Genomic DNA, 13,877 nt, shown 5'->3' on the forward strand with positions numbered 1-13,877 from the left:
GTAATAGCTTCTCCTACTATATCTATTTTTATAATTATTCTTGAATTAGAGTAAATAGAATTAGAGTTAGCATTATTTAAAAAAATGTTAGAAATGTTTTTCAGTTCGTTTTTAATTATTATTCTTAAAATTTATTAATTACTATTTTCATTTGACTAATTTTTGACTATCGAATATTAAATGTTTCGGCCGTGTTTATTCGATGGTTTTCATCGCTAATACCGTTCAAGACAGCCCAAAAAAGTAAAACGTAAATAAACAGCCATATTGGAATGTTCCAGCGTATTTTCTGTTTTTCTAAATTAAACTTTTTATTGTAATGTAAATTAAATACCGTATTAAACAAATAAAACCTAATATTTATTGAAGATTGAGTAATAAGTGAGCGCAATTAGTTGCCTAACGTTCTTATAACAAAAAGTGACAGCTGCTTAACCTAAACGGTGTTTGTATTTTATCGAACCACGACAATTGTGTCGAGTTTTGCGACGAGAGGCTCGTTCAAAAATGATTATTAGTTACGCGAAGTATGTGAGACATTGCGGGAATAATTTGTGCATGTTACGTTAGGTGCGTATAATGTTGCGGAAGCGTAAAGTGTATCTAGTAAATATGCCATTGAACTCGATTAGAGTGTAAAAAAAACTTAAGGAAACAACATTTTCCATAATGGCCCTATCAAGTTGGATGCTTCGCAAGCAAATAGCTTGGCCGGGTCGTAGGTATAATATTAGAACGAGTAAGTGGCGATGTTTGGTAATAAATCCCCAAGGATACCTAACTAGTTCATTTCAGGTCTAAAGAACAAGGAGGAAGACTTGTTTGGCGATTGCCTAAAGCAAGGTGAGTGAAATACGCGTGACTAATTTATATTTTCTTTGCTTTTTAAATGTATTGGCACTAAATATAGATATGGCACGCGAAAACGCGTGGGTAAAATTAGGACACAAACAAGTAAACAATTTCAGGGTTACTCAAAACATATTTTTCCATCTCAGTTTTCTCTTAAAATATATGCTTTATATGAATCATGAAAGTACTAGAAAGCATAAAGTCTTATAAAAAAGTGTACAACTAAGGCAGATAAAAAAATTATTCATTTATCTCAAATATTTATTTACATGTTTTGTGAACCGCATAAACACAGACATTTGGTAGATGTTTACTATTATTTTTTGTATCTGATTCAATTAATAAATATTTTGCTAATACTCCTAATATTATATTTGTTTATATATTATCTGTATATTTTTATTGTCAATCACTATTATTAGATATTTGTTGGGTAGTATCAGAATGAGAGCTTCTGAGAAATGTTTTGCAAAGAAATAACAGTTAATAAGCAACACTGGCTTTTATGGTAACATTAAGCTATTTGTTTGTTATGAGTCATAGATTCTTAATGATGTTATTCAATTTACCTTGTCATAATTATTCTTCCTTTTAGATACCCAAGAATGTTTGAAAAATATATTAAGTAAATTATTTGATGAGGACACTGAGGAGAAAATTCACCTCATGTACTTGAATACTTTAGTGAAATTGTTGTGGCATTATGAGAAAAATTCAGTCGACATTAATTTTAACAGGAGGGATATTTTGTGTTGGTAGGTATTGATGGAATAGATTGTCTAATGTTAACTGACCACTATCATTTGTATGTTAGCCTAAGAGTTTCTTTAGTACATGAATCTACTATAATAAGGTCAGCTGGGCTGAGGTGTATACGACATACAGTTAAGACAGAGGATGATGTTATATATATTAATAGTATTTTAATTCCTTTTCTTATTATCAGGTAACTGTTTTATACTTTGAAAATACATACGACATATTGCAATAACATGATGGTTGTTATAGATCCCTTGATCTAGTACAAAAAAATGATGTAGAGAGAGTGGAGGCTATGAAATTAACTAGAAAGTTGCTAACCCTAGCTCCAGACCATTTCGATATTTGCATGGTGAGGAGCCTGGTATCTTTGGCGAATGAGGGTACGGAGTCGAAAGACCGTATGTTGCGGATTTCATTGGCCACGCTGTCGGAAATCGGTAGGAACATCGCGTATTTATCTATCAACTTCGTAATCATACTCCCGTTTTCGTAGGCCTATTAAACACAACCCTTTTCATCGAATCCGGCGGAGTCGCCGCCATAACTCGAAACCTGATTGATTGTCAGATACCTACCATTGCGGAATCTCTCTGCGGCTTGTTGCTCTTGCTGCTCGACAGGCCGCACACGCGGAAGCGGGCCGCCATAGACCTTCACAGTATTGCCGCTCCGTTTTGCGACTTTCACTATAAGCACGGGTGGAAGGACAAGACGAGGTATTCGCGCACTCTTCCTGTTTTATGATGATAGGTCTTGAGCTAGGATTTGGTTGCAGGGACGAGAGGGAAATGCGGTTGAACTGTAGCAGGTTGGCTTTGTTGACGATCTTGCGAAGTTGGCCGGGTGTTTTACACTTTTGCAATCCGCGGGACCAGGGGGGATTCCGAGCTATCATCGAGATATTGTATCTGAATCAATTGGAAGTTAGGGTAAGTTAAACAGCTTGTGAAATTATGCTAAATCGCAGGCTACCGAATAGCTTTATGAAAGCGAATATTTTTTAACAAGGATATACAACGTAGGGTTGGTGCACCAGTACAAACCGTTTCAGAGACATTTTGAAATAGAATTTGATCATGTATTTCGCACCTATAATAAAAATACCTCCTAGTCATTTACTCTAGAATCAAATAGTTTATTCTTCGGATTTTCATCGTTCAGTAATTACATCTTGAATTAGATATGCTTAGAATAATCTTAATTTGGAAATTAATTTATTGCTACTATTCTGTTGTGCTTGTATTAATGGACAAGCAAGGCGAGTACAGGATAAATACACCATTATGTATTTCCCAAATGAAAATAAAACTAAAGTTAAGAATACACTTATGCAGTAAACAAGTTCGTGTGGTTTGGTTCGCTTCAATCTTCTAATTTTCTGCGTGTTGTCCAGTAGCTGAATTGCTTCCACAGTTCAGTATTTACACCCCATAGGCCAAATTGGTTGATCTTTAATTTCAGGTCAACTTGAGACTATCTTCTGACTAACCAGTACAGTTCATTGATTTTGAGTCTAATCTAATCTGCTTTTTGTCTAACATGATGTTTCCGATTTAACCTGTCATCGAGATGTGTGTCCAGGTATTTAGCTGATTTTGCTTGAGGGATCGGGCATCCGTCAAGTGATATAATTAGGTTTTTTTCTTTTCTCTTTCCAGTGTCTAGTCCATTTGTAGATCTTCTTTACCGCTACTTGTACTTTTTCTACAGCCTTAGACACTTGGTCGATTGTCGAGTGGTGATTTCGAAATCCAAACTGGCAATCTGATATTTCTATAAATGGGTTAATACGTTTTAACACCAGTTCCTCAAATAATTTTGATATCGCAGGTAGCAGCGAAATAGGTCAACTTGTTCTGCCGGTTTGTCAAGCTTTTTAAGCATAATTATTTGAGTAACTTTAAGACATTCTGGAACATGCTTCAGTCTCAAACAGGCATTGAATATATGTGTTTATAGTCTTTAATCTTTTTGTTTATCTGATCATATGCGAACGTTGCTCATAAGCAGTATGCTAAGTTTAACCATACTGCATCAGCAATAAACGAGGTATTGTGCCAATAGGAGACCAGTAGAGAATTGAATACTTTTAATGGAGAATAATTATTCCGTCCGTTGGTGTTTGAGCTATTTTCTGCGATATATAAAAATTTTTCCTTTACTTATTCGTCTTTCGCGCAAGAATAATTTTAGACTTCACGTAATGATCGATCACGGGAAGTCGACATTAAGAATTCAAAATACAGTAAGTGCCCAAAACCTATAAAAGCTGGTTTTCTATCAGCAACCGCTAGTTTATCAATTGACAGCATAATAGTTGTCTATAACAACTGATATAAATACTTAAGAGGATTAAGTACTTGCCGTCACACACGTGGTTATTAAAATATCAATTTTTTTAGTTATGATTACTTAATGTGCGTCAAAGCAAAAAGTGGCTGTTTGAAATAGTGCAGAACTACTTCATGGTGTGGGACTGATGCATCGATTCTATTAAATAACTATGTAGAAACGTCTACAGTAATGTCTTTAAATACTATAATGATCATCATCTTCCATTAGCTCGTTATGAATATGATATTTGTTGATATAGAAAGCAGTATTAGATCTTTTGTATGATTTGTTGGGTCTACCTCAACCCGAATGGTCCGACGAGTTATCTGTCGCCCTTAGCGCTATTGATCCCTGTGAAGCCCAGTCATCCTGGAGATTAAAAGAAGGATTTGTCGCTGCTGAGGGTACGTGAAGAATTCTATGGACGTGTACGTTATTATCTTCCCTTTTCTTTAACCCGTAGGACGCGCAGTCTTGCCCCATCTAGCTCAGACCACGCCATCACCAATCGAAATGCATCTAGCTCTATTATTGCAGACATTCTTAGAATGCGGCTTGTTAGAAGCTTTAACCGAAGTTATTATCAGCAGCGATACGTTCATAAGCGTCAGAGCCACCATATTGTTAGGTAATTCCTCTGACTCGGGGCATAAATACCCTTAACTAACAGATAATATTTCTCCCAAGCGGAATTGTTGAGATTAATTCAACTATTACTACCTCCTGGATGTTCGAACCTGTCACCTTCCTTACCGACGCTCTTGGATCATGCCAGCAAAAACAAACCCCAGGCTATGGACGCACTCACGGCCCTATTGCAGTTACACAAGTGAGATATATCGCGCGAGATCGTTCTAAACTCCAGTTCGTCCTCGAATTTCTTTTAGGTTGATGAAACGGAGACCGGCCTCTTATAGTGTGCACCTGGATTACATAATGAGGAACAGCAACAGTAAGAGGTCGAAGAACCGACACCAACGTAATTCGCGACACAAAGGCTTCAAATCGAAACTGAACCAGGTGAAGGTGAGGAATTGACCAGTTGGTAGTCGTTTTTGTTTATTTTCATGCTTTTTTTAGTCGGTACTAAAGGATGGCGATGATATTGTTAAAGAGACCGGCGTGTTGGCGAGTAACGACGCTCTGAGTTGGAATTGGGATCTCATTAAAGTGATACTGAAAGTAAATGATTCGGAAAAGTTGCCTGGAGGGTTGGTGATGATACTTTGGTTGTTTTGTAGGCGAATAAAGTGAGACTGGACCTAACCGAATCATCTCATAAAGTATTCGTGAAGAGATTATTGGAATTCTACACTCCCTCGCAGAATAAGTACTCGCACATGGACTTGGGCACCACTCCCGCCGATTCCTTTGACCTGACCAGCAGCGGCATTGACCTGATTAACTATTTGGTCGAGTTAAAACAGCCTGAATTCCAAGTAGGTCATGGTATACCCTTTGGGGATAATTCTAATGATAATTGCGTTTTCAGTGCATGGTACTCGATCTGTTCAAAGACATCCAGGTACAGATACAGGCCATAACGAACAGCAGGAGCGTGCACGATTGTCTGTTTAGCCCGGCGCATATGGTCAACACCCACTGTCAGAGCTATTTCCTGTTCATCGGCCAGTTTTCGAGAAGCGAATCGGGACTGTGGATACTGAACAACATTGATATGTTCTCCATGTATGCATCAATTAACTGATGTGAGAATGATCTATTATCGTAATTCTGATCGGCAGGTTAAAGAAATTGGCGACCACTACGCGGCACGATTCGTACGTCAAGCTGATCATCTCAAGTCTGGATTACGCCAGTTCGGGCCCGTCCAGGGATATCCTGGAGGCGGTGCTCAATTGCGAAGTGGAGAGTTCTCGTTTGTACGCTACGCAGTTTATGCTAGTGCTTCTACGAGTCAAGAGTCCCGGTTTTGCCAGCTGGGCCATACGATTGTTGGTGAAACGTTTAGAAGATGAATCCAGGTATTTATCTATTTATTGGAAGTGTTAAATAATAATCCGCGTTTTTAACGATTATATCATAAGCTCGGTAAGCTGTCTTTTCCAGATTAATATTTTTTGTATTGATTATCATATTTAATCAATTTTTTATCACACCTTAATGTCTTTCTGATGGTAAAGCACATCTTCCAGGTTTTTAGTTGTAAAGCAAATTTAACTGAATGGTAATTAACACAAAGATACCAAGTTGGTTAATAAATTCCTTGAAATGAAATGAGATTTTTAAAAATCACACTTATCTTTCTATATTCCTTAAAATGTCAATACATTTAATAAATTATTTTCTATACAAAGTACTCATCGAAAGACGTTTTTGAGATGTAAGAAATAGAGTTGAGCTTAACACCTGCTTTTGAACTACTTCTTTGACCGAATCTAAGTTACTGCTACTTTCTTTTTAGCACCCTTTATATTATATTCATATGGCCGCTTGTTTATTTTTTTAAAGATTGCAGCCGACAGTGATGCCATGTATTAATTATATAGGCATGGTTTTTCATTGATATATTAATAAAAATTGATCAAATCTTATTTAAATATGATTTAGTATATGGGCTCTTAGAAGTCAGTGGAAAAACATTAGACGTTATATTTCTAACATTAACTTTTAATTTAATTAAATGTCAATAAACTAACTTACGAGTAACCTTGCCTCTCGTTCCCTTGGCCTTTGATTTTAAGCGAATAGGTTCGAAAGATAAGGGAATCCTTAAGTTCCACAAAGTTTTAACAGTGTCTGACACAGTTTACGTCGCTTTTAAATTCTCCGAGAGTACTGTACTAGCAATGGAATCGGCTCTTTTTTATTTCTTATATGCTGACCAAAATCGTGAAACAACTTTTCAAGTCGCTATGTTGTATATTAGATCGCCGATTAAGTCCTTGGCAATAAAATATCATCATTCGTGAGAAGAGCCAGAAGTCTAAAGAATAAGTTAAAGCATATTGTACTCCTCTTTCTTATTGAACAACCTAGTATATATGTAACTTGAAACCAAACAAAGTAAGCTATTTTAATAACACAATTTTTGTATTTTATCCTACATAATTTCAATAAAACGAAATTTGAAAAAGCTGGGTTACATTTTCATGCACTAATATCATTTTTCATTGTGTAGGAAAGTGAGTTTATCGGCGTTATCCACGCTTCACGAGGCGTGCGAGCTTCCCGACTGCTTGGAGGCCCTCACCGACTTAAATCCGAACTTGAGCGAGCTAGGCGAGAAGGGAGAGTTGCTGCAAATCAGGATACTGTCCACCGAGAAAGGCTTTAAGAAATTCGGAAGGGACAAGGTTGGATAATTATTTCGGATCGTTATTTTAAATACTTATTCGTGTTTATCGACTAGGTTGTGGAGATAATAAACAAGTGGGACACATACATGAACTTCCGTTATGTTAAAGTAGTTGAGGGTGAAATATCCGACTCGCTTACCTTGCACCAGAGAAACGAGGACGGTAAGTACGACAAGAGAGTATCGAGCGCTTTTGGGGCGCGGAACAGCGGCAAGAAGGACGTGTTCCTGCCTCAGCACCTTTACGGACAGCTTAACGGACACGAGGAAGGTTTTAAGTTGTTGACTAACAACGGAGCCATCAATACCTTCGTGGAGGTAAGGACGGTATTGCTTTCTTTAATCGTTTATCTAACGAATGCTCCTGTTAAATAGTTAGTTCAAAAAGGAAGCTGTAACTCGGATGATGAGATACTGAAGCTGAAGGCCGCGATCTGGGCCTCCAGTCACATGAGTACGTCCAACCGTGGCATTGAGTTCCTCAGCCGGCTCGGTTTCGTCGATAACCTGGTCAAGCTGGTGAACCAGAGTCCGGTGTACGCGATAAGGAGCACGGCGTATTACGGACTGGGGCTGGTAGCGACCACGTCGGCGGGAGCCGATGAACTAAGCTTTAGTGGCTGGCTGGCTACACGTCATAACAGGTGGGTACATGATGTGTGACTTTTAACAAATAAACTTGTTGATCCCCATGATAACAGGCATGATCAGTGGCCGGTAATACAGGAGGAGCTCCTAGACGCTTTCTTCCTGTCGTATTTCGCCGCTTCTCTACACGAGCCCGACAATCCCATCAACGCCAACAGCGATAAAGCCACCACCGGCGATAAGGACACCAATGGCGAGTCGCAGGACGATGACGATGCTACCTTGGTCGAAGAAAACAAAGCGTTAATCGAACAATTGTTATCACCGTTCCTATTGCCAAGTATGTAATTTAATTTCACAACATTATAACTTGGAAAACTAATAACAGGTTGAGGAAAAGGTAATTCGGTTTATTTTCTCTTCCACTGCTTGGTCTCTTTGGACGACAACTTTAGACCGTTAAGATAGCATTGTAGTAATGAATGCCTTTTCTATTGATCAGTTTTAACGTAGATACCACACATTTCTTGATCAATTGTTTCTCTCTCTCTCTCTCTCTCTCTCTCTCTCTCGATCACTTATCAAGATTAAGGAAGCAAAAAAAATGCCATAACTTTTGACCATGTAAAGGAATGACGCTACCTTTATATCTAGAGTGCTCTATGTACTGTTACAGTAATTAAGTATTTCCCAAAATATGCGACTTTAAAACTTTCGATGAGGACAAACCGACAACCAAATACAACCTCGGATTCTGTGTTAGCTGAAGATTCAACGCTCTCGAAGGGAATATAATTCAAAAATATAACATAGAAACCAGTAAACCCAGTTTTTACTGGACGGAGACATTTTTTGTTATTTGACAAAACTATTTATTTAATTATTTTAACAGTTATCTAGATAAACTATTATAAGCCACACGATTATAATTGTTGTATTATTAAATAAAACAACGATTATAATCGTGTGGCTGAGAATGAGTTTGGATCTCGTACTTGGTATTGTTCATTTTTTTCAACAATACGCCGTTCAATTTGTTCAATTGGCGGCGATAGTAGATATATACAGGAACAGTTTCATTTTTCCTGCTGCTGCATCCCGCGATATTCACAGTTAGACTTTATGGTCATGAATGTTCCACCTTGGTACCGATGTTTCTCCTGAACCATCCCATGGGTTTTCCTCCAATTAGTTCATTGTCTTCGAACTTGTTTGGTCCTCCAAGCCGTTTCTTATCATCGACATCAAAATCATCACTTTTAATTCGTCGAAGCCAAAACCAGCAATTGGGATATGATGGAGCAGCATCAGCATAACTTAAAAGTCTTTGTGGACTTTCACTGCACATTTCTTCAAATCATTATAATTTGTACACATTTCGTACTTATGTATATTGCAAGTAAGTAATATTATTTTCAATTTCAATAGTATTAACTTTAAAAAGATCCTTCGATTTAAGTTTGAATTAGCGCAATCGTTAGTAGGAAAAAATAAAGCTAAAAGTAACAATACCGAAAATCATAAAGACGAAATTCCAAAGCAGTTCAAAAAGAATCCTCAAACTAGAACAGTTTCTGAACAGAACACTGTTCAGTGCTTAACAGGCCGAGTTTTTGAACAGAGTGAATACTAGAATAGGAATAGTCACGCATATCACGGACCCATGACTGTGTAAATGAAACTAATAACATTGCAGATATGCGTAAACTGAGACAGCGGACTTTACCAGCAAGCCGAACCCCAACCGAAGTATTTCACGTTCGATCGTTGTCCGAATCCAAAACATTCGATACCAGCAACGGACTCGATGACAATCGAATACCCTACGAGGTTCCCGTCAGGCAGAGGAACACTTCGATGACTGAAAGCACTACCTCCGGTGTTAGTTCCTGCGATTCCCTACCAAATAAGCAAGGGGGAGGGTGAGTTAACTAACCGATTACTATGACAGCGTATTTTTCGTGCTTATACTGTGATGTTACCTCAAATGTATGATGCCGCGAACGCTTCGGAGGGGGTACATCCATAGTGAAGTGCAGTTTCCTCAATTTCAGAGCCAATTACTTGCAAACTCTCAGTCCCATTCCCAGCTCGGCTAGCCTAAGCCTATTGAAACTACCTCCGCACGTTAAGCGATACTCGAATCGTGTCTCCTCGAATAGTGAGTAGCTCCGGCTCGAAGCCGAACACTGATACAGCCAAAACTCTTTCTATAGGTGCCGGTTCCGAAGCCTCCACCTCCTCCTTCACCGGCAGCACATCCAACGAGCTCAATCTCCAGAACATGATAGGCTATCAGATGATCAGATACATTAGGCGTAGGGATCATCTGAATTTCTACAGGACGGAGAAAGACGACTATCTGTTCAGACCGCCTCCGGAATAGTGAGTTTGATCATGATCCTGGCGCTGTCTTCGTGAGTTTTATGATTTTATGTTTTTCTAGTAATCAATACCAACCCGTGGAGCCCAGCACGACCATACATTACACGAGTTTACGCATGGATATGTTCGAGCCGGTCTATGAACCATCCAAAAATTACAAGCCTAGAGATACGGTCTACATGGGCATATGCTTGCCTAAATCGGTGAATGAGATGTATCCAGATGATATAGATGTAAGTTGTTCACATAAACTGTCACCTATGCAAGAAATGTAATCATTAAGTTATTTGCCTTTAAATCTTAGTTTATTTTGTGGTTCAATTTAGGTATGCCGAACAAAATATCGATATTTTTTCAACGAAGTATCGTTAGTTGTAAATGAGAGTATCGAACTTTTTTACTTAGTAATTAGTAAAATATCGATATTAAAAACTTAAGGTTTTTGAAGCAGATTATTGAAATTTTGTTTTGTGATTTCTCCCCCTGGTCATCAAGTGAATTTTGCGTGAAAAAGTACACGTATCTAACTTTTGTATTTCCGAAGTTGGAGTTGGATGTATGTTGTTCAGGGCTGTTTGATAAAGTCAATATCATAATGATAACCTTACTAGCGTCTTTTCGAAAAAGTGCGGACGAATGATACGTTCCGTTTAAAATAAGAAAATATTTTGTAGATGTATATTCACCTGGCGAACCTCATGTAGGTTCTTATGGTTCCATATATCGCTCATCTTCACCTAGACGTGAGGCGTGATTGAATAATGAACAATACCTTGTTAATAATAAAGGAAAGTAACTAGAAACGGTAATTAAACAAGTAGTTGACAACAATTCGAAATGTCGGTCGATTCATCACACTGCAAAGCGAGAAATGGCAACTTTTTGACTCTTGAAACAACTTGCTCCTCTGTATCATTTGGCATAAGTTCAATTCGAGCTTTGACCGTGTTACTGGATAGATCTAGTTTTTTTTGTTGACCTCTAATCTCAAAACTTCTTCGGCGGCTTTGATTAAACATGATTTTACAAGTTTAGAAATGTCAAACGACATGATTTTTCCGATGTTGCAGATCTCGTACCACTAGACCCGAGTTTCATTTTTTCAGGTTCTCCAATTTTCCTTCGAAGAATTCTAGCCGACGGTCAGACAAATATGACCGTGTAAGCTTATTCGAGGACCATATTTTGGTATCTGTGGTTGGGAACCATTGGTCTAGCGTAATGTACTTCCAAACTGAAATACCATTTTTTTAAAGATTTAATTTCTTAACACACCCCCAATAATAATTGCTCCTTTATAGGTATATTGTGCAAACAAGACTGTACTCCAGGAAGAATCACCTCGCGTAACCATGGAGCCGAAGTTGCAGGACCAAGATTCCAAGAGCTCCATCAAAGTATGGAAGCACTGCAAGAAGAGTTGCCTGTACTGTAGCCAACTGCAACTTAGCCCCGTCGTGTCAGACTTCGGGAACGGTAATCAGCCCGATATAAATTGATTCCCATAAATCACGATCGTCCTTTTCAGACCCCATCAAGACGGAAATCTTAAAAATAACCGAACGACTCTCCAACCCCGTCTTGAACAAGCCGTTCAAGACCCAACTGCTGCGACTCAAGCAGAGGGACGCGAGGGCCTTCAAGGACGTGTGCGTGTACTCGGAGGTATGCAAGCTGTTTGGCGAGTCGAACTACGCGCTGATGACGCGGCGCATGCTGCACGAGCTGTTCCTGGACGTCAGCTACGACAGGCTGCTCGACGGTCCCCGCAAGATATTGGGCATCGACCCCAAACAGAAATCGAGCGGTAGGAAGAGCACCGGTGATATCGTCGTCAACCTCATGGAGTTCAAGACGTTGGATTCCCTGAAGCTGATCAGTGCAGAGAATAAGTTCCCGATAAGGACGCGCAAAAACACGAACTGATACGCCTAGTGTTTCGACAGCGAGAGGGCCTCACGGCTTGTCTCGGGAACGCCATTGGTGAATAGTCAAATTTTATTCGGAGAATGAGAAATCTCTTTTTCAATCGACCTTAAATGTTAATAGTTCAGGCGTAATTGCAGAAAGATACGCAAACATGCATTTCATCGCTTATCGTTGGTGTGGGAGTGTTGAAATCGTCAAAGCGATGGATCCGGAATCATGATTTAATTAATTAGTAATCACTAAGTTCCCGCCCCTCAAATTACTAAAGAAGATTATTTTACGGTCGAAGTAGGCTGGGTGGTTCATGTTTTGTGCAACCTAGAACGTATTCTTTCAGTATCTGAATTTTCAAGTAACTTTAAGAAAAAATCTATTAAGTCTATCTAAATTGTTCTTGTGTTAGATATAAACTGAATTAAATGTACGGGAACTGTCGATCGTCTATTGTTTTTTTATCGTTATACATTCACAGTATTATCGAAGTTGATGGAGCACTCTTCGGGGGGCGCGGGAATGAGTCCGATGCGCGGCGGACACCACAAGACACACGCAATCTACCTCATCGATTTGTTGTAAAGTGGTCGAGATGATCTTTCGACCGGATTTTAGTTGAAACAGGGTGGAAAATTCGATTTCAGATTTTTTGATGTTACTGGATTTGGACGGACGGACGGATGGAAACTGTTAAAGTTGTATCGATGGATTTGATCCTCGAGCATATTAACGTTGTAATTATTCAATCGAAATTTTACCCGATGATAGGGCAAATGTAATCATACGTTCCATTATTGATTTTTTTGAGGAATTTGTTTATAAATGAAGTAAAATAAAAATCACCATAATTTGATTCGGTGTTTTATTTTTCATTTTTTACCGACAACGGCTTCGAACCATAATTCCCGACTTAAACCTATCCCAAAAGACATCTTTCCAAAAGCATTTACATTTATAATTCCAAACATAAAGTACATCCATGCCCTGCGGGATTCGAGCTCGCGACACTGCTACGGAGCCGGAATATGTATTGATGAAACACGAATTAAGAGTTCAATGTTCGATAATTAGAAGCCAAGTTAACGTTTCTGGTTTCATATGAGACCACATTTTTGCAGTATCATCGAGCCTGATTAAACATAATTTAAAGAGTACAGTCACCCGATGATCAATAGTTATTTCAATGGGCGTTTGATGAGAACCAAGCGTTATTGAACTTGGAGATGACGAGTCAATTCATCGACATTAAAAAACCGAAACTGTATCTAATGAATTTGTTTATAAACAAAATTAAACTATGGGCAGTTTGATTCAGTGTTTTATTTTTTCGTAGGATAACAACGATTCAGCTGTTCTTTTAACTGGTGAACTATTAGTCAGTAATCTTTTACTCTAATTTACTCTCGATTGATTGTACAAGAATAATAAAAAGAACTAACTGATGGTTAATCTTTCGTTGTCGTTAAAAATCCTGATATTACCACCCAGTATTCAAGCACACATTTGACTTTTCTGGTTTCATATGGGACAACAATTTTGCAATATCATCGAGTTTCATTAAATATTATTTAAAGAGTATGATCACCCGGTGAAGTATCATTATTCCATGGGGATTTTTATGAGAACCAAACGTTATTCAATTTGCAGATATTAAAAAAAAGCCCAAAACTGTATCTAATGAATTTGTTTATGAACAAAATGAAACTACCCACAA

The 13,877-nt window shown here is 38.3% G+C and overlaps 1 protein-coding gene across 8 annotated transcripts; it reads left to right on the plus strand.

Moving 5' to 3' along the window:
- Positions 1-232: 232 nt before the first annotated feature.
- rictor (rapamycin-insensitive companion of Tor) lies at positions 233-13,016 on the plus strand. Of its 8 annotated transcripts, none has more exons than XR_013006513.1 (26): positions 233-739; positions 796-843; positions 1,448-1,607; positions 1,667-1,798; positions 1,861-2,051; positions 2,108-2,330; positions 2,390-2,543; positions 4,208-4,352; positions 4,412-4,576; positions 4,636-4,777; positions 4,836-4,974; positions 5,029-5,130; positions 5,190-5,387; positions 5,441-5,637; positions 5,694-5,933; positions 7,091-7,265; positions 7,322-7,585; positions 7,643-7,911; positions 7,969-8,195; positions 9,552-9,777; positions 9,895-10,016; positions 10,072-10,240; positions 10,302-10,473; positions 11,347-11,458; positions 11,542-11,716; positions 11,769-13,016. XR_013006513.1 is itself a non-coding variant. In XM_076409593.1 (25 exons), exons 1-25 carry the CDS (start codon positions 670-672, stop codon positions 12,164-12,166), a joined length of 4,503 nt encoding a protein of 1,500 aa, XP_076265708.1. In that variant the 5' UTR covers positions 233-669; the 3' UTR covers positions 12,167-13,016. The 8 variants fall into 8 exon arrangements, 5 of the variants coding, with proteins under 5 accessions (XP_076265708.1, XP_076265710.1, XP_076265711.1 ...); XR_013006515.1 differs by having other exon boundaries at positions 9,910-10,016; positions 11,769-12,156; XR_013006514.1 differs by lacking the exon at positions 11,769-13,016 and having other exon boundaries at positions 11,347-11,463; positions 11,542-11,680.
- The last annotated feature ends 861 nt before the right edge of the window (positions 13,017-13,877 follow it).

Source organism: Rhynchophorus ferrugineus, unplaced genomic scaffold (genome assembly GCF_030347505.1).
Source record: "Rhynchophorus ferrugineus isolate W39M unplaced genomic scaffold, kcgeb_rfMv2 rfM7, whole genome shotgun sequence".
Lineage (NCBI taxonomy): Eukaryota > Metazoa > Arthropoda > Insecta > Coleoptera > Curculionidae > Rhynchophorus > Rhynchophorus ferrugineus.